Genomic DNA, 26,821 nt, shown 5'->3' with positions numbered 1-26,821 from the left:
AGGTGCCTTTTGTCTGGGGGTTGCGAGGATGAATGGAGGAATTGATGGGCTGGTATTCATAATTGACCTAAAGATATCACACATAAAGATATGCACAACTTACAGCCCATGGACAGCTTAGGGAAAACTTCTCTACATTTTTCACAAGCCGCCCGAAATCCTTTGGCATATGCCACAAGTGTCACGCAGGCCATAAGCAGTGGGCCGCAGGTTGTGGAGCCCTATATTTATTAGACAGTCTGTGGCACCGGGAGGTAGCAGTTATCTCAGGATACAGGCAGTCTCCTCAGCTTGGATACTGATCCTGAGAATGACCTTTCCAGAAGCTTCCTTGATTTTTAGACTGAGTGTGACAAGGAGAGTACTATCTTTTACAGAAGTTAAAAGAAAAAGAAAACACTTTTGAAATTTGGGAAAGCAAATTGATGAGTCAACAAAAGACTGTGCTTCAAGGAAAACTTAATTCTTGATACATAGAAGCAAGGATTATAATAAATCATACTTAATTCAAAAGTTTCTATGTAGAGAGTACCTCAAAATAGTGGTTCAACTTGCAGTTACAGTTAACAATAACAACAGTAACAATAACTGGCTTGATCCATCAGTTAGCCTCACTTATACAGGTAGAAATTGAAAAATTAGTAGTACCTCAAACTTTGATCTGGGTTACAATAATCATAAGACAACTAACGAAAAGGACCACTGAAAACATTAGTTAAGTCTTCCATCTTTTTTTTTTTTTTTGCAAGGCAATTGGGGTTAAGTGACTTGCCCAGGGTCACGCGGCTAGTAAGTGTTAAGTGTCTGGTGTTGGTCTGAGACCAGACTTGAACTTATGGCCAGTGCTATTGCACCACCTAACTGCACCCACCTCCTATTCCCCTGCTAAAAAAAAAGAAAAAGAAAAAAAACCATTCACCATGCCCTCTTCTTGTCCTTAACTCATACCTACCTGATATCATCCCTCAATATCCTCCTTTACTTCAGTTTCTGAAGAGTTGGGCATTTTTCTAGCCAAGGCCAGCCTCTCTACAGGTGCTCTTGGTCCTGTCCTTCTCCATTTTCTCCAGATGATTATTCCCACTAATGTGCTTACTTATTTAATATTCAGTCTCTGTCTTATCTACTGACTCCTTCCCTGCATACTAGAGATACACTTAACGTATCCATATCTTAAAAATGTGTTTTTCTCCTCAGCTAAACTCCCTGAAAAATTAATACACAGTTATCCTTTCCACAACATGGGCATTAGGGGTGTGGCACTCCCACCATCTGGAAAATCCACATAAAATTTTTTGGTCTTCCATTCATACCAGAGAAGAAGTCTGAATTATATGGTATTAAAAGATAAAATATGTTGATTACACAATACTAAATACTTTATGCATTTCTGAGTTTCTAAACTTTTTCTTTGTCTCCTAACCTTCGCATGTTGCCTGTGGCTTCTGCAAAACTCCCAAAAAATTCCCATTTAATTTCTTATGCCGACTTGCTAAATCTTGAAACTGCAATGGGGGAAGTTGCAGTGTGGAAGGGATAACTGCATGCGCAATGCCTCTACTTCCAGTCCTTTCACTGTTTTCTAAAGCCTCTGAAATCTGGCTTCTGGTCTCAGTCAATTGAAACTCTTCTCTCCAAAGGTACCATTGTCATATCTTAATTGTCATATCTGTGGGTCTTTTCTCAATCTTTATTGACATCTCAGCAGCATTTAACGCTGTTGATCACGCTTTTTCCTCAGATACTCTATCCTCTCTGATTTAAAACAAGCACCTTTTTATTCACATGTTTTGTTTTTACTTTAAATAGTTATATTTATTTATGTATCATCCCCACTCCATGAGAAGTCTCTTATAACTAAGTGAAATAATTAAACAAGACTTTGTGCAACATTTCACTTTGTTTTGTTTTGCAACTAGGTGGAGCAGTTTATAGAGTGCCAGGCCTGTAGTCAGGAAGACTCATTTTCCTGAGTTCAAATTTGGCCTCACACACTTACTAGCTGTGTGACCCTGGACAAGTCACTTAACCCTATTTGCCTCAGTTTCCTCATTTACAGAGTGAGCTAGAGAAGGAAATGGCAAATCACTCCAGTATATTTGCCAAGAAAACTCTAAATGGGGTTATGAAGAGTCAGACAGGACTGAAAAATGATTGAACAATAACCAAACAATCCCCTAAAGATGTCCAGAATGTTGTTCAAAGTTGCTATGAAATGACTCATTAACAAGAACAAAAAATTTCTTTGTAACAAATATGCATAGTCAAGCAAAACGAATTTCCTCATTGCCTATGTACAAAAGACACATATCTCATTGTGTATCCTAAATCTCTCACATCTTTGTCCAGATCTGGATGGTATACTTCATCTGTGATTCTTCTGGAATTATGGATGGTCATTGTATCCATCATAGTGCATATACCTTTCAAAGTTGTTTTTATTTATGGTATAGTTATTACTGTATAAATTGTTCTTCTAGCCCTGTTCATTTCATTCTTCACCAGTTTATATGTCTTCACATGTGGTCATTTTTATAATGTTTGTGTTACATAAATTATTCTTCTTATTCTGCTTACTTCACCCCGTATTAGGTCATATAAGTCATACATATGTCTTTGAAATCATCTGTTTCCTCATTTCTTATGGCATGATAGCATTCCATCACATTCATATACCACATCTTACTCAGTCATTCTTCAGTTGATGAAAATTGCTTTAGGTTACAGTTTTTGCCTTTCTTTTGCTCCCATCTCTTAGCATAGTGTCTGGCACTTAAATGCTTGTTGATTTAACTTGACTTGTACATAATAGGTAGTTAATAAGCATCGATTTAATGGATTTGTAGCATCTCTTCTTGCCTGTCTTGTCAGCTTCTTAGAGTCACACAATCTCAGAATTGAAGGAGATAACTTCAAAGGATATCTAATCTACCCTATCCTGAAAAAAAATCCCATTTTACAACATACCCTCTCAACAATATAGGTTATTATGCTTTTGCTAAAGACCATTAGTGAAATGGAATCCACTTATTCCCAGGATATGGGAGTTGATTCTTTCTTTTCTCAAACTCAGCATGTCAAAAATAAAACTAATTATCTTACCTAAACCTCAGACTTCCTCCTTTCCAAATGTTGCTGTTTCTGTTGAGGGCACCCCCATTTCTCCCTGTAACCTCAGTTCACAATTTTGGAGTTATCCTTGAGTCTTTTCTCTTCCTCACTTCCATGTCATCAGTTGCCAAGTCTTAGTGATTTGTGCTGACAATCAAGATTTTTAGCATCTGTCCCTTTACCTTCACTTGTTCTGCCTCTGTTTCATATACAACCATCCTCATCCCAGATGTTACCTTTCCTAATTTACTCCTTACAAAGATACCTAACTAATCTTCCTAAGATGTTGATCTCATCATGTTATTCTCCTTCTCAAAAACCTTATATTGAGCTCCTCATTGCCTGTAGAATAAATTACATATTTTTCAGCCTGACTTGAAGACCCTCCATAATCTGAATCAGCTTTCCCTTTTAGCTTCATTTCATACCACTTCCAGATAATATACAAACACATACTACATTCCAAGCCAACTTATACTACATACCAAATTTTCTCTGAATCCATACATTTGCAAGATCTATCTACTGTGCCTAGCATGAAGTCTCTTCTCATGGCTAATCAGAATCTTTTTCTTCCCTCAATCCCCAGCTTAAATTTTTCTAGATGATTTTCTTAATTACATACACTTTATATATACTTTGTTTTCATGTTGTATCACTCATCACTCCTCCCCCAAAACAAATCTTTGTGATTTAGAGATTAGCATTTTAAAAACTCTTGTATCTACAGTGTCTAACACAGAGCTATGCATATGGAAGGTACTTCAGAAATGTTTGTTGTGGTTTCTTATGCATATTGTAGATCTCATGCCAAGTGAAAACAGTAGTGAAATTGGTCTAGTTCTGCAGGCCACACTGGATTAGAAAACTAGTTAATCTTAAAGTTCCTTCCTACCATTTTCTTCTATGACAAAACATTTGGCAAGTGATTATTTTATTCTTTAAAAATATACAGAAACCTCCTACCTCACAGTGGGTGGGTAGAGATGCTACTAGAACAGAGTATTTTATACATTGTTAGACAAGATTTCTGTATCAAATGTTTTTGTTGCAAGGGAAGGTTTTGGTGAGGGGATGGTAATTGATTATGTGACTATGATGTAAAAAGAAAACCAATAAAATATTTTTATTAATAAAAATACATGTATATAGGGATTCTCTTCACTCTAGTTCAACAGACATATTTAAGAACCTATGGGTAGCACATTGTGCAGGGATACTATGACAAAAATGAAACTTTCTCTAAAGGATTTATAGTGGAGGCTACATATATATACAAGTCAATACAAAGTTTATAATACCAAATTATTTTAGGAGGAAGAGCGTTCTAATAACTGGGAGGATCAGGAAAAGGCTGGTGAAGAAGGTGGCCCTTGTTGTGTTTTAAAGAAAGCTAAGGATTCTGTAACATGAAGGTGAAGGAGTGCATTCTCCGCATGAGTAACAACGTTTACAAAAACATGGTCAAGTAAGGAAAATTGTAAACAGAGAAGAGCTAGCAAACTGAATGACTAGAATAGAAAGTTATTTAAAGGGGGAGTATTATGAAATAAGACCAGGAAGTTGGTAAAAGAGAAATTTGTGTTTTATCCTAAAGGAAAATGAAACCCCATTAAAGATTTTTGAATGGGAATGACATGTTCAAATCTGTTTCTGGCCTGTCGGTTTGGTAGCTACATGGAGAATGATTTGGAAAGAGCCAAAAACCAGAGGCAAGGAGATCATTTAGGGAACTATTTCAATTATCTAGATAAGAGTAATGAGGATTTGAACTAGGGTGATAACTGTTTAAATGGAGAGAAGAGTATAGATAGTTCTCACCTTACATAAATTCACATTACTCATTCAACTTTAACCAAAAAAATACTGAAAGAAAACCACATTCCCCCCCCCAAAAAAAACCCTGTTACCTTCACAGTACTGTGTTCTCTCTCTCTCAGCTCCTGCTCCTCAGTTCACCACCAAAGAAAAAACCCTCCAAGTGAAAGCAAAACAGATGTGCAAAGAGACCACTGCCCCCATCAGACTGGGGACTTGGCTTGAGACCTCCAGAGCAAAAAGAGCTCTTTGCCCCACTCCACCTACCTGCCCATGTGTCCAGTCTGTATCTGTCTGTCTTCTGCCCATCCATGTTTGGATACTGGGTATCTGTCCCCAGTCCCCACCTATCACTCATCCTCTCCTATCTGTCTGTGTGTTCTTCCTTTCATTTCTAGCCAGCCCCCCATATGACTGGCTCCAGCCCCCAACATGTTCCTTGTCCTGTTCTCATTTCTCTGTCCCTGGCCCCCCACATGTCCTTGAACTGTGTGCCTCTCATTCCCCACATCCCCAGGCAAATTCACATCAGTAAAGCAAGAACTGTCTGTAGATGGCAAGAGATGCTATGGAATAAAAATCAGCAGTTGACACTGTTTGGATATGAGATTTGAGGAAGGGAAAGAATCAAGGAAGACTCCAAGGTCTTTAAAGACTGGAGGGATGGTGGTGCCATCAATAGAAATGGGGAATATCACAAGGAATGATGTCCTTGGGGTTAAATATAATGAGATCTATTTTAAAGAAGTTGAACCCAATCTATTTGTGGGTCATCTAGTAGGAGTCTTATAAACAATTGTTATACAGTCCTAGAGTTCAGGATTGACTATTTAATATATAGATTTGGGAGTCATCTTCATAGAGATAGTAATTGAACCCACAGAAATTAGTGAGATCCCTAACAAGATTTAGAGAGAAGCAGGCCAAAGATAGAGCATTTGAGGGTTACTCACACTTAGTGGCTAAGTGGATGATGTTAATCCAGCAAAGGAGGCACAGTGTGTCTAGAAGAGACCCAAGATAAAGCAGTCTCATGGAAGCCATGGGAAGAAATGGTCATCAACAGGGTCAATAACTATAAAAGGAGATCAAATAGTTGAGGATTGAGGAAAGACCATCAAATTTTTAGGAGTGAAATAAGATTAAGCATTAGTAACCTTCAGTCAAGTAATAGAATTGGAATCTAGATTCAGTGGATTAAGAAGTGAATGGGAGGTGAGGAAATGGTGGTATTGTAGAACTTATAGTCAAGATCTTTCTCCTTTTTAAATCTAATTTGTATTCATTTTCAATCTTCATCTAATTTATTGTTTGATAATTTAAAAAATTAAAACTATTTAGCATTTTTCATATTGCAATCTTAATATATTTGATGCTAGTCATTTAGTATATCCTTTAGTTTGATCTAAAAAATGACTCAGAAGAGGAAAGAATTTTCTAAATCCTTGATGAAATAAAAATTCTGATTCTAAGAATAATAAAACATAAAAATGTTTACCACAAAAGGTCATGGAATATTGCTCATTCTTTTAGAGAAGGAACTGTGTTTTATTTATTTTTCTGTATATACCTAACACATCTCTTCATATAGTGAACACTTAACAAATGGTCATTGAATTAAATTTAATTGGATCAACAAAATTAGATTGGTTGGTCTCAAGAATTCTTTCTGGTTCCAGGGTATATGTAGTGACTTATACAAGTAGAGGTACATTCATTAAAGGTGCCATCTTGAAGAAAACCATTCAAGATAAGAGTTTAGGGATTTTGATAATGAATTTAGTGGTTTCTTAAAAAAAAAAAATCCCTCTCCATTCCAATATAATATAACCTTTAGTCTGTTATGTTGAGAAAACTTACTTTTATTAAACTATGGAGTTATGAAAATATGAATATTGCTATAGTTTTGAAGTTTGCATTGTTGGTCATCATGAATCTTAATGATCAATAACAATGCAGGGTGTTACATGAACTGTGCTTTGGAATATCTGTATTTTTGTGCTTTGATGTATCTTTTCTTCCATTTCCTTTGAACCTTTTAAATTAATTCACTCACTTTTCTTCCCTCTGTTTGCAGGTCTCCGAATAAATGGGGAGTTGATCACTGCCTATCCCCAGGTGGTGGTAGTAAGGGTACCAACACCTTGGGTGCAGAGTGATAGTGATATCACTGTGTTACGTCACCTAGAGAAGATGGGATGCCGGCTGATGAACCGGCCTCAAGCTATCCTGAATTGTGTCAATAAGTTCTGGACCTTCCAAGAGCTAGCTGGCCACGGTGTTCCTCTTCCAGATACCTTCTCTTATGGTGAGGCCATCACTAGGAAAACATAGCATGAGTCTAGAACCAGTGACAGTTTTCAAAGGAATGAACAAATGCTTAAGGAAAATCCAGTAATGGGGAGGACTAAGAGATACAACTTAAAGATTTTGACTTTTTAACAGTTTGAGTAGGGTAGTTAGGGAATCTTGGCTTCTCGTGTAACTCCATAGTATAAGACAGGAAATAATGGAATTTCATTACCATTCAATTTAACAAAACTTTTATTAAAAGTACCCATCAAATTCAAGGCACTATACTACGATCTGGGAATAGAAAGACAAAAAGGCACTTTTCAAGGAACTTATATTCTGCTGGAGGATAAAAATATTTTTTGTTTATTGTTCAGTTATTTCAGTTGTGTCTGACTCTCCTTGACCCTATTTGGGGTTTTCTTGGCAAAGATACTGGAGTGGTTTGCTATTTTCTTTTCCAGATCATTTTAGAGTTGAATAAAGTGGAGCAAACAGGGTTAAGTGACTTGCCTAGGGTCACACAGTGTCTGAAGCCAGAACTGGACTCATAAAGATGAGTCTTCCTGATTCTAAGCCCAGAGTTCTGTCTACTGTGCCACCTAACTGCCTTCAAAAGTGTTGAGGTATTAAACTAGGGTGGTATTCCTGTGAACAAAGAGAAGTGAATGGATTTGAGTTATTGAAAGTAGACTTAACAAAACTTGGCACCTGATTGGATAAGGAGAATAAGAGATGGGGAATAATTGAGAATGGCTGAGGTTATGCATGTTGGTGACTGGAAGGTTGATTTTTGCCCTCAACAAAAATAAGGGAATTGGGAAAGTCAGAGAGAAGATGATGAATTTTATGTGACATCATCCACTGAGAGTTGGTGCTTCAGGATTATAGATATCAGAATAGAGATTAAGGATGGCTAGATTGGGAGACATCTGCACAGAGAATGATGCAGACCTCATGCAAGGGTGTAATATTTCCTATTTATGTTAGTGCTTTATAAGCCCAAATTAAACATACCCATTCCTTTCCCATTCAGAGTTTCAGTAATAGCAGGAAGATACCTTTAAACATTGGTACACCTCAGTTAAGGCACTGTAATCTTTGAAAGACAGTGCAACAGAAATACTTGGGCTTTAGTTTAGGCAGATGACTTGTTCCTTCCTCTGATTATCTTCATTCTGTTAAGATTATGAAGCCAAAAGAAGCTCACAGGTAGTGCTGCATGTAGATTTACCATTGAGCAGCTATTAGTAGAATATAATTGTGCAGAAATCTGCCCCTTTTGCATACCTGTAGTGCAAGAAAAAAACGACTTGCATTTAGTTTTTTTTTTTATTAATTTTATTTTTTTCAAATTTCAAATTCTCTCCTTCTCTGTCTTCCCTTCCCTCTTCCTGAAACAGTAAGCAATTTGGTAAAGGATATATATATATATATGTACACACACACCAAAAAAGACCAAAAAATTGATTACCTTCTACCATAAGCTGACATCTACCACACTCCATATTCCCCATTTCTGTTTACATCCTCCTAGGAACTCAGGTTCATAACCTTGTCATCCTTGACAGTTTCCTCTTCCTCATTCTCCACATGCTAAGTCCATTGGTTCTACATCTAACATAGCTCTTGAATCTGTCTCCTTTTCTTCATTCACATAGCCGCTACCCTAGTTTAGTCCTTAATCTATTTCACTTAGTGTAACTAGTCTCCCTGATACCACTCTTCACCCTCTCCCCTCTTACATATCCTCCACAAAGTTATGTTTCTTCCAAAAACATTGGTACAAGTATATAACCTCTACCTATAAAGTCCCTCCATAGTCTTTCTAAAATAAAATATAAACCTGTTAGTAAAGACCCTACACAATCTGGCTCCAACCAGCCTTTCTAGCCTTATTTCAAACTACTATTCTTCATAGGGTCTAGGTTTTAGCTAAAAATTAAATGGTTTCCCAATTGGATACCACAGAAGACAAAAAAGACAAAAAAAATAAAGTGAAAAATATTATGCTTTGATCTGCATTCAGACTCCATTAGTTCTTTCCCTGGATGTGGATAGTACTTTCTGTCATAAGTCTTTTGGAATTGTCTTGGATCATTGTATTGTTGAGAAAAGCTAAGTCATTCATAGTTCATCATAGCACAATGTTGCTGTTGCTATGTACAATGTTCTCCTGGTTCTGTTCACTTCACTCACCGCCTGTTCATTTCTTAGGGAACGATAGTATTCCATTACATTCATATACCATGACTTGTTCAGCCATTCCCCAATTGATGGGCATCCCCCCACATGCCGAATTGTTGCAGCTACATAATTTAATACTTCTACTTTTAAAAAAATTAAGTGGGATACTTCCTCTTTAATTCTGGATACAGACATCTTATCAAGATAAGCAGGATGGGTCGCAATATCCTGGTTCATTTGCAAACTTTTCTTGGCTTCAGCCTTCCAGCAAGATTTGTACTGATCTCTACAGGTGCAGTTTGGTTTGGGTCTAATCTCACTACTGTTGGCTCTGGTCTGTAAGATAGTGTGGTCTCCATATAGTAAGAAATACACTATTTTTAATATTTAGGGTAGAGAAAGTAAACGAGAACATTTATTAATAAAAAGGAAAAGGAATGATTTTTTTGAATAGGCATGTTACTACTTAGAATCTTAGTTTCTTCTAAAACCCAAATTAGTTCTCATTATTACTTCCTTTACTTATTCTCCTAATCTGAGGGAAGTGGCAAAGTTAGATAGACTTCTTCAGGGTTTGTGATATGTTTGGTGACCAAGAAAATAGGGGGTTAAAAAGTGAAAGAATTGCTAGCATCTTCATTCTCCCATAGAAAGGTTAGTACCCTTTTATTAAAGGAAAGGGTTCTATTTCCTACGCAAAGCACTTCACTTCTGCTTGCCTCAGTTTCCTCATCTGTAAAATAGGAATAATAATAGCACCTACCGCCCATGGTTGTGAGGATCAAATGAGATAATAATTGCTATGTGAATGTTAATTGTTATCGTTGTTGTTGTTGTAGTTAAAATACTGGAGGTACTAAGACAAAAAGGAATCAGTACCTGACCTCAATGAGCTTATATTTCTTATGATGTTTATGGTTAAGAAGATTAAAAATTATTTCAGGAGAACTAGCCATAGGTAAAGATCAGGGCTTTTAAGAAGGATAAAGGCTCTCCAATGTAAAGGTGAAAAAGAAATGCATCTACAACAAGTTCTTAGATTTAGAGCCATGAGATCTTAGTCATCAGGTAAATATCTTGCCCAAGGTCATACAAGCAATAAATTATAGCTAGGATTTGAAATCAAGTCCTCTGACTCAAACTCCCTTCTGTTGTACCACATTACTACCTAAATGATGGTTTGTGCAAATGCATAGAAGTAGATTTTGGCATATCCAATTGGGAAACCATTTAATTTTTAGCTAAAACCTAGACCCTATGAAGAATAGTAGTTTGAAATAAGGCTAGAAAGGCTGGTTGGAGCCAGATTGTGTAGGGTCTTTACTAACAGGTTTATATTTTATTTTAGAAAGACTATGGAGGGACTTTATAGGTAGAGGTTATATACTTGTACCAATGTTTTTGGAAGAAACATAACTTTGTGGAGGATATGTAAGAGGGGAGAGGGTGAAGAGTGGTATCAGGGAGACTAGTTACACTAAGTGAAATAGATTAAGGACTAAACTAGGGTAGTGGCTATGTGAATGAAGAAAAGGAGACAGATTCAAGAGCTATGTTAGATGTAGAACCAATGGACTTAGCATGTGGAGAATGAGGAAGAGGAAACTGTCAAGGATGACAAGGTTATGAACCTGAGTTCCTAGGAGGATGTAAACAGAAATGGGGAATATGGAGTGTGGTAGATGTCAGCTTATGGTAGAAGGTAATCAATTTTGTTTCAATCTTTCTGAGGTTAAGTTGCTGTAAGTAAAAATAGGTGATTGATAATCTGGCAGATGTGGAAAGAGATTGAGCAAAGTGAACAGATGAGATCACCAAGGGTAAGAATTTGGGCTTAGGACAGAACTCCAAAGTGTACACCATTGGTTTTAGGAGCAGGTAAATCAACAAACATTTATTAAGAACATACTTTGTGCCAGACACTGTGCTAGGCACCAGGGATATAGAGGCAGAAATGAAATAGTCTCTATACTCAAAGAGCATACATTCTGTTATTTAAATCACTCTTTGTAAAAGTAGTTGTAATTCACAATTGATTGGTGGCCAAAGAAGCAGAATTACACAGGATTGAGAAGTGAGTAGTAAGGAAGCTGAGGAGGCTATGAGTGTAGATGACTGTAAAAAGATGTTATGGTAAATGAGGGTGAATAGAGGGGCAATAGTAGAGCCAATGTAGGTGGTGTTGTTGTTTAAAGTGATAGGAAGAACAAGGCATGAATGTTTAGGTAGCAAGGAACCAAGTCTGGAGATCTGTCAATTTTCATTTGTAAAAGGAGGAGATTGAACTAAGTGATATTTAAACTTTCTTCTAGCTCTGACATTCTTTGGTTCTAGAGTGGAACTAACCTTTAGCATGACCTTCCTGTTCTATATCCAGACACTAGTAAGACACTCCCATTTGTCTTGTTATAGTAAGGGCCCATTTGAAATGAGATGTAACATGAATTTGAAATGGACACAGTTAAAACAATTGATAATCATTTCTTATGATGTTCAGCAGGAAAGAAGAATGATAATAGGGGGTAATTGTGACTTATAGATTGACAGAGCTGGATGGTAGCATGACGAGGGAGCAAAAAATTCATGGATAGAGTAAAGTATATCATTGAACTGTTAACTAAGGTCAAGACTGTGAAGAGAGGAAAGTGAGGCTAGAAAAAGAGAGTTGGTGATCTGGGAAAGAGGGAAGAAAGGAAATAGATTTAGGAAGAAATGAAAGAACAGGAGATTATGATAATTTCAGAGTTGAAAATCTTAGAAGTAGCACAGTTATGGATGATGATGAAATTTTAAAAGTAGGACTTGGTCCTATGGATACATGAGTTAGAGTAAAAATAGAAACTGTGAGGATTAAGAAGTTTGGTGAAATAGCCAAGCTCAAAGATAGGTAATGATTAATAGTTAAGGAATTTAAGATATCTCATGTATTCTAAAATATACAAGTAGTTTGGAACTAAAATTAATTTTTACTTCTCCAGAATTTGTTTTCTTCCTAAAAATTTATCCTATGCCTTTGATCATCAAAGTAGGCTTCCCCATTGACTTTTTTTTTAATAGTTTAGAAGAGAACAATCGTGAAACATTCTTTTTATGTTTTGTTTTCTTTTCTTTAAACAGGTGGTCATGAAAATTTTGCTAAAATGATTGATGAAGCAGAAGTATTGGAATTCCCTATGGTGGTGAAAAATACACGGGGTCATAGAGGTGTGTATAACTGAGACACAGACAGACACACAGTTCATACAGGGGAAATAATGAGGGAGAGTTTATGGAATGGGCTTTTTTTTCTTGATCAGATAGAAGCAGTTATATTTTCTTTTTCTGTCTAAATGTTCCCAGATAATGACTAGATCATAGTAGTAAGAAATAATCTTTGAATCAAGTCAAGAAGGGAACAGTTTCTGAAACAGGAATTCTGAAAGACACAATATAAGGGAATTGGAAAGTCCATTAGATAGCATAGCTAATATTTATAAAGTATAGTTGATAATTAATACAAATTATCATGAAACTACTTTTAAACAGGAGTATTATTAAGCCTTTACCATGTGTCAGACACTGTGCTAAAACACTGAGGATATAAATATAAATAAGTAAGACAAGCCCTACCTTAAAGCTGCTTATACTTTCTAAAAGGGAAAACAACACATAAACGGGACCTGGAAACTGGGGTGGGTTGGAAATAAGCAAGGTGCTGTGGTGTGGAGAATCCCATATCCAGGCAGTTGCCAAGATACTGCTTCTTTCAAAATCATTCCCTCTTTTATTTCCAGTGCTGTTACCCTAATTCAGACCCACATTGCCTTTCCTGGAATATTCTGGTAGCCTTCTGACTGATCTACCTGCTTCTACTCTACCTTTCCCTGCTTCTGTCTCTCTTATACAGGAGTAGTCTTTCCCATTGCACAGCTCTGAAGACAGGTCTCATTTCTCAGAAACTTTCAGTGACAGTAAATGCCAGACTGCTTAGTCTAGAGCTCCACAGTCTGGTTCCATGTTCTCTCATTTGATCCTCACGACAACCCTGGGAGGTGGTGCTATTATTATCCTCTCTTTACAATGAAGGAAACTGAGGCAACTGATGTTAAATGACTTGCCCAAGTTATACAGCTAGTAAGTGTCAGAGATGGGATTTGAACCCAGGTCTTCCTAACTCTGGGCCAAGTACTTTATCCACTGATCCACCTGGCTGCTTCTGGCTGTCATATCATATCTTTACTAGACTACAAGCTCTTTTTATTCCCAAATCTAGCATACTGCCTGTGTGACATAGTGGACCCTTGATAAAGTTCATTAGAATTGAGTAATATTTAAATTTACCTTTAAAAAATTTAGCTGATAACCCATGCATACTCCTCCTAAAGTTAATTAGTTCTGGGAAAATATAATGTTAAGAAAAAATAGTGTTAATAGGCAGTTAGGGTCTCAAGAGTTTCACTTGTGCTATAAGTAATACATGTAGTGTTTAGCGGATGGAAGTTCAGGTATGTCTCTGGAGCTACCACACTAATTTAAATCACCTCAGACAATCCAATTTTGATCTTGGATAACTGACTGAATGTTGTAGTGAAGCTTGCTCGCACTTGATAAGGTGCTTGCAAAATATTGATCAGAGCATTTTATAGGATATGCCTATAACAAATAAAAATTAAAAGCATAGCCATTTCTTTTTGTTTTCACCTGTTAAGTCATTCGATAAAAGAAATTGTTAAGAACAGGCTTGTTTTGTCATAGAAAGTCTATTTTGTTCGCAGATGCCAAAATAATCTTAAGTGTGACCATATTTATCTCTCAGCTCAGGAACTTTCAGTGGTACCCTATTTCCTTTAAGATAAAATTTAAACTCTTAAGCTTGGCATCTAAAATCCTTCACAGTCTGGCCCCTTCCAGGCTTATTTCATATTCTTGCCTTTTACATAGTTATTGATGTCATAGTCCATTGGTTCCCAGTTTGGGAGGGGGAATGTTCCAATGTCCCAGTGTTCCCTTTTAACAAAAATAAAAAATGTTGTGAACCCCCAGTGTAATTTATAGTGATGTTCATAATATTTTTTAGATACAATAACTACAGTTAAAACTTTTGCCCTGGCCCCCAAATGTTCCAAATTTAAATTTATATTACATAATTTTCTAATTTTAAATTCTATCCTGTTCATAATTATAAAAACTCAACAAAAAATTTTAAACTTTTATCATAATTATGGATTTTATTGCAACATTGTAAAAGAATTAAAAGAAATAATCCAGCAAGACCTTATATGCTTATATCATCTGCAGAACTTTATATATTTTTTGTTCTACAAATTTTATCAAATATAACTAACATTCTAATGAATTAAGTTATATCTTGGAAAACACTTAACATAATATAATAATTGTATAGTAATTTAATTCTGGCATTAGAATTATTTGAATAAAGGTTTGCAATGTTTGGCTCAGTACCTAATAAACATAGTCTTAAATATGGTCCCACATCAAGTTTATTTCTATATTTGATTTAAAACAAGAATAAAATGAAAATGCTTGCTCACACAAATTTGTGGTGGAATATGATAGGAGTCTTTTGCAAACTCTCTTGAAAATGAGGGTATGTGCATGCCAGTCAATTTGTACAGTTCAAAACAATTTGACAGATTGAGAAACTACAAGAGCTTGTCATTAGTCAGAAGCAGTCAGAGTTTGGTCTGATCAAACTAAAACACAAAATCATTGTGCTCATGCTCATGATCATGGCATTTTCAAATCACTATAGAAATAAACCTGGAATGCTTCAAAAATGTACATGCTTTGCTGTTCCAAAGAAAAATATATTTGTAACATAACAGTGGAAATTATTAAGTGCTCAAAGGTGCAATTGAAGAATTTTTAGCGTGAATTCCTTGGGCCATTGTTACAAATCCCCAAAGGATTCATGAGCCGCTAGATAATAATCATTGTTCCAGTCAGATTAGTTATAATAGCCAGAATTTTACATTCCATCTCCTGCCTTTGGCTCTTTGTATGAGTTGTCCCCCATATCTGGAATCACCTCCTTTCTTCCTTCTCTTAGAATCTGTAGTACTCTTCAAAACTTGGTTTACGTGCCATCATCCATGGTGAGAGTTTCTAAAAGCTTTGCTTTCAGTAAACATTGCCGTACTTCCTATTCAACATGAAAGTGACTAAATTTTAATTTTTATCATGCATGTGTATGTAAGAAATAAAATAGATTCATAAAGAAAATTCTGTTTAGTAAATTCTAAAATTTACTAAAAATACTAAAATTCTGTTTAGTAAATGACTGCTCCCAAATCCTCAATATAAAGAGGCCTCAGAAGCCCAGCCAATTTTTCATATCTTGCCAGCTGCATTGCTTTGGTTTGTATTCCCTGTTATCCTGGCTCCACCCCACACCCCAGCTCCCACTTTCGGTTCCTCTTCTGTGCTGTCTTCCCGTTAGATTGTATCTCCTTGAGGGCAGGGACTGTCTTTCTTATTTGTATCCACAGTACTTAGCACTGTACCAGGCACAGAGTAGGTGCTTAATTTGTTATAGTATATAATTTGTTACAGTATATAACATTTTCTCACATCATGAAGTTGTTAAATGTTTGTCAGAATACAAGCAAATTGATGAGGCCCTTAATTCCGTTTGTTGTCAACCAACAAGTTTTATTCTTGGTATAGTTTTAGAAAGAGATACCTGCATTATATGTTCAGCTTCCATTTTGTTTCTTCCTGTGGATTTGTTTGAGAACAGGACAGAAAATCCTGATTTTACAAAGATAAGTTATTATAACTAGAATTTTCACAAAAATAAGTTGTTATAAATGGAATTAAGGCACATTTAGTAAGAATGGGATATGTTTTTTCAATAGTACACCAAAGATTTTATAACTTCACTGACTGAAAATCAATTCAAAGTTTCTGGTTTTTACAGTTATGATTAGTTCATCCTTCACTGAGTCTTTGTCACCTTTTTTTTCCTAGCTAGGTATGGAAAGGATTTTATATCCAAAGCGCATTTATTTGGTTTCAGTTAGAGAGTTATTCCTTCTATTGCCTCTTCCAAAATGTTTAGATATATTATAACACTCACATTTTTTTCCCACTCTACCTTGTTCTCTCTCCATTGCACAATTTTCTTTTTTCACAACTACTATAATATATGTTATTTATAATATATTACCCATACAAAGAAGCTTGCCCCCTTGACAAGCTTGGAAACCCCTAACCCAAAGGAAGCCTATTCTGATCCTTCTAGCTGTTAATGTTTCATCTCCTCCCTCCATTATTGAATATGTTATCTGTTTATTTCATGTAAACGCAACACTTTTTATCAGTATCCTCCATGCCTTACACATAGTAGGTACTTCAAAAATGCTCTTTGGGTTGGATTGTACTGGTTTTCATACTGCTTTTTCATTTTCCTTTAAAAATGCTTTGAAGTTACCTTTTGAATGTCAGAATTTAAGTGGTGAAAATATTAAGCCAAAAGAATTGGAATTTGATTCTCACGAAGAGAAGAGCCATTGTCTTTACTGTTCATGGACTCTAATATTTTTTTTTAAATCTTTATTTTTTCCAATTACATGTCCACAATTTTTCACTTGTTTATTTTACAGTTTTAAGTTCCAAATTCTCTTTTTCTTTCTTTCTTTTTTTTTTTGTGTGAAGCAATTGGGGTTAAGTGACTTGCCCCAAGTCACACAGCTGGTAAGTGTTATGTGTCTGAGGCCAGATTTGAACTCAGGTCCTCCTAACTCCAGGTCCGGTGCTCTATCCACCATGCCAACTAGCTGCCCCCTCATGGACTCTAATATAAATCCATTGTATGTGTTTTGGTTAGGTTAAGTAAAGTCTGTCTTAGAGTTGATATGCCTTGTCAGCCCAACTGTTTTTCATGGAAACTGAGGCACCTTTTACATTTTATGGTGCCACAAGCTAAATGGATTAAATGACATTTCCTAAGTTAACTTAGAAATCTCACCATTTATTTACATTGCTTCTGTGGGAAATTGTGTTCGTAGTTCCAAATGGCCATTTTATAAATGAACTTTTGGAGCACAACATTTTTGTAAGTTAGGAACTGGCAATATGGAATTAGAGCAAGGGAAATAGCTATAGAGACAAACCTGCCAAAGGTAATCAGGTATTGTTGTCAGCTGGACTATATATCCTTTTCTTTAAAGGCCAAGTTTCTCTCCCAGTTTTCCCCTTTTCATTGCTAAAAGCTATCTTAACAGTTATTTTGATTATATTATTGAAGGAATCAAAATGTCCCTTTCTGAAAGATCATGTTATTCCTGATTGTTTTTAGTAAAGAAGGCTCTGCCTCTGCCTACCAGAGATACCAAAGAATGTGAAATTAAGGTTGTTGTGACAGAAATGCATTCAGATGGCTTTGGAGCAATAGTGGAGGAGGAAAGGGTAGGATCCCAAAATAGAAGCCTAGTATGGGAAGAGTCTCAGTCTCTTTTTAGAAGAAGTTAGGTTTCAAAGAAAAGAAGGCAAATTCTGCAAGATCATCTGGAATCCTTAGATGATTTTTTAAAACTAAAACTTTGATTATAGTAAATAACATCTACCCCCAAAAGGAATGTTGTGGAGGTCAAATGATATGATACATATCAAGTGTTTTGTTTATTATCACCACTATTCTCAAGAAACATTTTAATATAGTTAAAGTGAAATGGAAATGTGTCCTTCAATCCTTTCTTGTTCCCATTTTCCTGCAGAGTATTACTTTAAGACTTCACTGAATGATCATGATAATTCATTATGAAAAACTAAAATATTATTGATTTTAAGTATCATGGTATTTTAAACCTTAGGTGTTGGGGAAAAGGGTGCCAAAAAAGAGACATAAGATAATTATAAATTGTCCATAATACCATTACTTTTAGCATCCTTTTTTTTCCTTCTTAAGGTAAAGCTGTTTTCCTGGCTCGAGATAAGCACCACTTGGCTGACCTAAGCCATCTTATTCGCCATGAAGCTCCATACCTATTCCAGAAGTATATAAAGGAATCTCATGGCCGGGATGTGCGTGTCATTGTGGTGGGAGGCCGTGTAGTTGGCACTATGCTGCGCTGTTCAACTGATGGAAGGATGCAAAGCAACTGCTCACTAGGTATAAACAGTACATTGACACATTACAGAAACGTATAGTGTAGCTGTTCCAATGGGCACTTATTGAAAGCAATTTTTTTTATTTTGTAAGTTACAAGTAATAATATTGTACACCTGTATAGAGCAACATAATGTAATAGAAGGAGTACAGGATATGGATTCAGAGGACCTGGGTTCAGTTCCTGACAATAGCTACGTGACCTCGGACAAGTCACTCAAACCCATTGAGTCTCAGTTTCTTCATTTGTAAGTAAGGGGATTTGTAAGGGGACTTTATGATCCTTGCTACAGATTCTAAGATCTAGAATCCTAAATATGATGATAGTACTATAAGCCTGCTATTAAATAGGGTGTATCTTTTGAGTTATTTTTGGAGCAGTGGAAATGTTCATTGAACTATCAGTTTTCCATTTCTAATTTGTAAACAATATCATAAATATTTGAACTGGATCTTTCCTTCAGTCAGGAACCTGGTGCAAATATTACAATGGAGCTGACAAGGATGTTTTCGGTCTCCCTTCCTCAGTCCCAAACTTCTACACCTCTGCAGGGCCCCCCAGACCCTCTATTGTCTTGTGGTTTGGTAGGAAGGAGGAAAGATTAAGGGGAGGCAGAGGTAGCTCCTCCATTGGAAGCTCTGCAGTTATAACCTTGGCCAGTAGCATTTAGGGGAAAGACATTTTTTCACTCTTATTTTTATGCTGTATACATAATGAGTTCATTGCTTACATAAGAATATAGGATTTATAACTCAAAGAGATCCTAGAGATCATATAATCAAAACCCTTCATTTTTTACAAATCGGGAAATTGGGATCCAGAGGAATACCATGATGTATCCGAGTTAACACAGGCAGTGAAATGCTGAATTGGGATTTGGACCCAGTTCCTCACATTCCAAATTCAGAGTTCTTTCTACAATACAGGTCTGCTAATGTGTATGTAAATTATTCTCAAATAGACAGCATTCATTTTTAATGTCAATAGTGTATATTCAACCGCAAAAAAACATACAGTATTAAAATTGGGTTGTGACTAAAAATTAATTAAAAATTAATAATCTAATCCTAAAGAATGAGTGGGTGAAACAGCAAATCATAGAAACAATCAGTAACTTCATCCAAGAGAATGACAATAATGAGACAACATACCAAAACTTATGGGATGCAGCCAAACCAGTTCTTAGGAGAAATTTTATATCTCTAAATGTTTACATGAATACAATAGAGAAAAAAGAGATCAATGAATTAGGTATGCAACAAAAAAAGCTAGAAAATGAACAAATTAAAAATCTCCAATTAAATACCAAACTAGAAATTCTAAAAATCAAAGGAGAGATTAAGAAAATGGAATTAAGAAAAGTATTGAACTAATAAATAAAACTAAGAGCTGGTTTTATGAAAAAAACCAATAAAAAGATAAACTTTTGGTTAATTTGATTAAAGAAAGGAAAGGAAAAAAACAAATTACCAGTATCAAAAACAAAAAGGGTGAATTTACCACCAATGAAGAGGAAATTAAAACAATAATTAGGAGCTATTTTGCCCAATTGTATGCCAATAAGTCTAACAGTCTAAGTGAAATGGATAAATATTTACAAAAATATAAATTGCCCAGATTAACAGAAGAAGAAATAAAATACTTAAATAATCCCATTTTAGGAAAAGAAACTGAACAAGCCATCAGTGAGCTCCCTAAGAAAAAAATCTCCAGGGCCAGATTGACAAGTGAATTCTATCAAACATTGAAAGAACAATTAATTACAATATTATATAAACTATTTGGAAAAATAGGCAAAGGCGGAGTACTACCAAATTCTTTTAATGTACAAATACAGTGCTGATACCTAAACTGGGAAGAGCCAAAACAGAAAAAATATTAGAGGTTAATTTCCCTAATGAATATAGATGCAAAAATTTTAAATATTAGCCAAGAGATTACAGCAACTTATCTCGAGGTTAATACACTATAACCAGGTGGGATTTATACCAGGAGTGCAGGGCTGGTTCAATATTAGGAAAACTATCAACATAATTAACCATATCAATAACAAAATTAACAGAAATCATATGATTATCTCAATCAATGCAGAAAAAGCTTTTGACAAGATACAACACCTATTCCTATTAAAAACACTGGAGAGCATAGGAATCAATGGAGTTTTCCTTAAAATGACAAGTAGCATCTATCTAAAACCATCAGCAAACATTATATATACTGGGTTAGAAGCATTTCCATTAAGATCAGGGGTGAAACAAAGATGTCCATTATCACCATTGTTATACAATATTGTACTAGAAATGAATGGAAGGAATCAGAATAGGCAATGAGGAAACAAAACTATCATTCTTTGCAGATGACATGATGGTATACTTAGAGAATCCTAGAGAATCAAGTAAAAAATTACTTGAAATAATTAACAACTTTAGCAACGTTGCAGGATATAAAATAAACCCACATAAATCATTGGCCTTTCTATATGTTACTAACAAAGCCCAGCAGCAAGAGATAGAAAGAGAAATTCCATTTAAAGTAACTGTAGACAATATAAAATATTTGGGATTCTACCTTCCAAGACAAACCCAGGAGCTATATGCACATAATTACAAAACACTTTTCACACAAATATAAGTAATTGGAAGAGTATCAGTTGCTCATGGGTAGACCTAGCTAATATAATAAAAATGACAATTCTACCTAAATTAATTTACTTTTTCAGTGCCATACCAATCAAACTACCAAAATTATTTTATAGAGCTAGAAAAAATAATAACAGATTCATCTGGAAGAACAAATAGTCCAGAATATCAAGAGAATTAATGAAAAGAAATGCAAGGGAAGGTGGCCTAGCCATACCAAATTTAAAACTGTATTATAAAGCAGCAATCATCAAAACTACTTCATACTGGCTAAGAAATAGAGTGGTGGATCAGTGAAATAGGTTAGGTACACAAGACACAATAGTCAATGACTATAGTAATCTACTGTTCAATAAACCCAAAGACTCCGGCTTGTGGGATGAGAACTCACTGTTTGACAGAAACTGCTGTAAAAACTGAAACAGTATGGCATAAACTAGACATAGACCAACATCTTACACTATATACCAAGATAAGGTCAAAATGGGTACAGAATTTAGACATAAAGGGTGAGACTATAAGCAAATTAGGAAAGCAAGAAATAGTTTACCTGTCAGATCTGTGGAGAAGGGAAGAATTTTTGACCAAACAAGATAGAGAAATTTATGAAATGCAAAATGGACAATTCTGATTACATTAAATTAAAATTTTTGCACAAACAAAGCCAGTGCAACCAAAATTAGAAGGGGAGCAGAAAACTGGTAAATAATTTTTACATCCAGAATCTCTGATAAAGGCCTCATTTCTAAAATATATAGAGAACTGAGTCAACTTTATAACAATACAAATCATTCCCCAATTGATAAATGGTCAAACGATATATACAGGCAGTTTTCAGATGAAAAAATTAAAGCTATGTATATCATATGAAAAAATGCTCTAAATCACTACTGATTAGACAAAGGCAAATCAAAATAACTCTGAGGTACCACATCACACCTATCAGATTAGCTAACATGACAAAACAGGAAAATGATAAATGTTGAAGATGTGGGAAAATTGAAACACTGATGCATTGTTGGTGGAGTTGTGAACTGATCCAACCATTCTGGAGAACAATTTGGAACTATGTCCAAAGTGCTATAAAACTATGCATACCCTTTGATCCAGCAATACTACTACTAGGTCTGTATCCCAAAGAGATCATAAAGAGAAAAGGATCCACATGTACAAAAATATTTATTGCTGCTCTTTTTGTGGTGACAAAGAATTGGAAATTGAGGCAGTGCCCATCAAGTGGGGAAGAACAAGTTGTACAATATGAATGTGAGCTGGCCGATTTCAGGAAAAACCTGGAAAGACTTGCATGAACTGATGCTGAGGGAAGTGAGCAGTATGAGAACACTGTACATAGTAACAGCAGCACTGTGTGGTGACCAACTTTGTTAGACATAGCTCTTCTGAGCAATGCAATGATCTAAGACAATTCAGACTCATGGAAAATACTATCCATGTCCAGAGAAAGAACAATGGAGTCTGAATGCAGATGGAAGCATACTATTTTATCTTTCGTTGTTTTTTTTTTTCTTTCTCATGGTTTTTCCTTCTTGTTCTGATTCTTCTTTCACAACATGACTAATGTGGAAATATGTTTGTGTCAAGTGTTTTTGTCTGAGGTCAGATTTGAACTCAGGTCCTCCTGACTTCAGGGCCTGTGCTCTATCCACTGTGCCACCTAGCTGCCCCAGAAATATGTTTAATATGATCATACATGTATAGCCTCAAAAAAAATTAGTTTGTGAGCTCCTTGAGGGTAGGGACTGTTTTTTGTCTCTTTTTGTATCCCTCCACTAATCATAATGCCTCGCATATAGTAGGTGCTTATTGACTGACTAGAGAATTCGTCTCAGAATCTGGAAGATCTGAATTCAAGTCTTGTCTGTGATACATACTTGCTGTGTGTGACTCTGGACAATCATTGAACTTCTTAGTACCCTCTGCGGTTCTCTAAAATTATAAGTTCCAAAGCAGTAACTGATCTGTGTTAGTAGGAATTTCCTCAAAGGGGAGGGATCCTCATCAATAAAATCACAACTCTGGCCATAAATTTAAATTATGCCTGGGTGATTTCTGGATGAAAACTATATTTGCTGAACACTGTATATGCATCCTAATCAAGGCTAAGTTAAGATTTGTTTGGAATAGGATCATAGGCTTTGGATTTGGAAGTAACCTTAGTGGTTATTTAGCTCACCCTTCTTATTTTACAGATGAGGAAACTGACTCTCAAGTCTGCAAATCTAGTACCTGGCTTTCTCTGGGGCTGTAGTCAAATATCACTATCTTTCTACTGCTATATATTTCCACTTAGATATTTCATAAACATTTCAAACTGAACATATACAAAATGGAAGCCATTATCTTTTTTAATTTAATTTTTTGAATTAGCAAAAATTTATTTTCTCTCCCTCATACCTTCCCCCAACCCATTAAAAAAGAAAAACAAAAACAATACCTTTGTAACAAATATGCATAGTCAAGCCAAATGAATTCTTACATTGGTGATGTCCAAAATATATATTCTACATTCTACACCCTGAGTCCATTACCTCTCTTTCTGGAGAGTGAGTAGTTTGCTTTATCTTCTGAAATGGTTGTTGATCATTATGCCACTCAGTTTTTAAATCTTTCAAAGTTGTTTGTCTTTACAATGTTGTGTTTAGTGTTCTCCTGATTCTGTTGCCTTTACTCTGTATCAGTTCACGAAAATCTTTCAGGTTTCTCTGAATTAGTCCTGTTTATTATTTCTTACAACACAGTAATATTCTATTACATTCATATATTGTAATTTGTTCAACCTTTCTCAGCTGAGAGTATTCCCTTAGTTTCCAGTTCTTTGTTACCACCCCTGTATAAATACAGTGTGTCCCAAAAGTCTTGGGTGAAGTTTTAGGCTCCATTAGCTGACACGTTATATTTTTGTATGTAGGAGCTTATCATCTCTTTCGTTAAACATGCCCAAAATTAGACATCCACGATAGCACCAAGAGACAGTAAGACAGCACTTAGAAAATGTCAATATTGTTTCCAACTGAGCTATCAAGTATGACTTTCTAAGTGGTAAAAGGAAGGGCTTAAATAGAATAAAACAGAATAGAATAGAATGTAGCCTTTTTGGACTTCACTCCTTAGCTCTAGAAGGCTGGGTTAGAGGATCGTTCATGAATAAATAGCTTGAATTTAGGATTCTGGTTTTATGTCTCTAAAAAGAAAGAAAAGGGACAGCTAGGTGGCACAGTGGATAGAGCACCAGCTCTGGAGTCTGGAGGACATGAGTTCAAATTCGGCTTCAAGCACTTGAGACAACACTAGCTGTGTGACCCTGGGCAAGTCACTTAAAAAAAAAAAGAATGGGAGTTAGGACCCATTTGGTTTAATTTGATTCAAGAGAGTCTAAGAAGACTAGTAATATCAAGAAAATGTAGAGCTTGATATGTTTTGTTCTGTTCATTTGAGAAAATTCAGTCATGTTTATATCTACCCATGTGGCTTTGTCTTTCTTAGGTGGTGTGGGAATGATGTGCTCACTGAGTGAACAAGGAAAACAGCTTGCCATCCAGGTGTCAAACATCTTGGGAATGGATGTGTGCGGCATTGACCTACTGATGAAAGATGACGGCTCATTCTGCGTCTGCGAGGCCAATGCAAATGTAGGTTTCATCGCCTTTGATAAGGCTTGTAATCTAGACGTAGCTGGTATGATAGCGGACTATGCCACCTCCCTCCTGCCCCCTGGCCGGCTCACACGGCGCATGTCCCTGCTCTCCGTGGTGTCCACGGCCAGCGAGACTAGTGAGCCAGAGCTGGGCCCCCCAGCCAGCACTGCTGTCGACAACATGAGCGCAAGCTCCAGCTCTGTCGACAGCGACCCTGAAACCACGGAGAGGGAGCTACTCACCAAGCTCCCAGGGGGGCTGTTCAACATGAACCAGCTGCTAGCCAATGAAATCAAACTCCTGGTGGAGTGACTCCACCTGTAAATAATTAACGAACAAAGCCCTTGTAAATCTTTCTCTCTCTCTTTTTTTTTCCTTTTTTTCCTTCCTTTTTTGAAACCAACTTGCAATGCTGTTTATGAGAGAAGCTCAGGGAGCTGGAGGGGAAACTGAGCCAGGTCAGATAAGAGAACAAAGAGAGAAAAGGAAAAACCTATGTTTTTCAGTCACTGCTATCCTCCATTTTTTAATACTGCAGAACCATTCAATGGAATTTTACCATCTCAATTAATAAGGCAGAAAAGTGGGTATAAGGTCTTCAGGCTCAAGTAGATAATTCCTTCACTATTGTTAACCTTTTAAAATAACCTTCAAAATGAATGTGCTTATATTATAAAGGGCCAGAGAAGAGGGGATGTAAGATTCTTGCACAACTCCTTATATCTTTTGTGTTTGGAAAGTCAACACTTTACTGCAGACCATAATTCCCCTCTTTTGAGATCATTTATTAGAAATGGGTCAGAGGGAACATCAAAAATTAAAGAAGCCTTTTAATATACAAAACTGAAATTTCTGCCATTTTAGTATCCAATTCTATGTCCATATGTCTTTACAAACCATCCAGAACAGTTTTAATATGGGTGCTTTATATTTTATGGTTGGATTTTGTTTTTCATAGTAGATGGGAGGGCAAGATAGATGTGATCTGTAAAAACGTTTTTTAATGACAGAAATGGCATGTTTTCATAATGGAAGATAGATGAACAGCGTTGCAATGTTTGGTGTACAAAGTAACATTTAATCGAATGTGGAAAAACTTACACTAGTTTAAAAATATGTGCATTGCCTTGTATTTGTTAGTGTTTTAGTCTTTTGGAAGCTATATACTATGTTAATGTTGCATTTTTTTTAATACATGCTCGTCCAATATTCCCTGCTCTATGCCTGCATCTTTAACAATGGCCAAAGTGAAGAAAACGCTACCTTTTGTTAACAAGACACTGAATTGAAGCCTGTGCATCTTTATTATTCTTTTTTCCTTTCCTTTTTTTCCTTTTGTTTTGTCTTTCAATGGTGGTTGGGTGCATTAAGGTGAGGATAGAGAAATAATTTATATTTGGGAAAATTAGAGCTGCTTTAAGCTCTTGAATCTATTTTGATGCCAGTGTTATTTACTTGCATCCACATTTTAGAGAGAGAGAGAGAGAGAGAGTGTGTGTGTGTGTGTGTGTGTGTGTGTGTTTGGGGGCGATGTGGCTGATGGGGTTTGTTTTCTTCTACGTTAAGCGATGTTAAGTGAGAAAAACAGATAAAGTCAATGGGATCTGAAGGGAAACATATAGCTTTTGACTTGAAGGTAACAGAACATGAGGTTTTTTAAGAACTAGACTTCATGAGGGGGTTGGGAGGGAGCAACCACTTGAAGCCACAATGAGAAATAGATAACTTCACAGGTCTGTGTGTGTATTTTATTTTGTGTCAGTTGATTTCTTTCCTTAGTTGTTGACCTTTCAGGGCCACATGCTTTTTGTCCACTCTCTTGGCCAGGCATTTTCCCCCTTCTACTCAATGGGGTTTGGAGGGAAGGATGGGAGGGAAGAAGAAAAATGAAGATAGCAGCATTGGGTCAGTTATAATTGGGTCTCATTATAACATCATCAGCTTTCCCTACTATTTTTTCTCCCTTGCCCACTAAATCTGTAAAGCCCTGAAACTGAAAGTGGTGTCA

The 26,821-nt window shown here is 36.0% G+C and overlaps 1 protein-coding gene across 1 annotated transcript in view; it reads left to right on the top strand.

Moving 5' to 3' along the window:
* RIMKLB (ribosomal modification protein rimK like family member B) overlaps positions 1-26,103 on the top strand; it is a 68,050-nt gene extending 41,947 nt beyond the window's left edge. The window contains exons 3-6 of the mRNA XM_027838657.1: positions 7,007-7,237; positions 12,526-12,612; positions 18,317-18,520; positions 24,662-26,103. Of these exons, the coding sequence (XP_027694458.1) occupies positions 7,007-7,237; positions 12,526-12,612; positions 18,317-18,520; positions 24,662-25,125 (986 nt within the window). The 3' untranslated portion in view covers positions 25,126-26,103. The remainder of the gene's footprint in view (positions 1-7,006; positions 7,238-12,525; positions 12,613-18,316; positions 18,521-24,661) is intronic.
* The last annotated feature ends 718 nt before the right edge of the window (positions 26,104-26,821 follow it).

This window comes from Vombatus ursinus, unplaced genomic scaffold, assembly GCF_900497805.2.
Source record: "Vombatus ursinus unplaced genomic scaffold, bare-nosed wombat genome assembly UNPS02014830.1, whole genome shotgun sequence".
Lineage (NCBI taxonomy): Eukaryota > Metazoa > Chordata > Mammalia > Diprotodontia > Vombatidae > Vombatus > Vombatus ursinus.
Note: the sequence above shows the minus strand (reverse complement) of the source record. Positions and strands in the feature narration are given on the sequence as shown.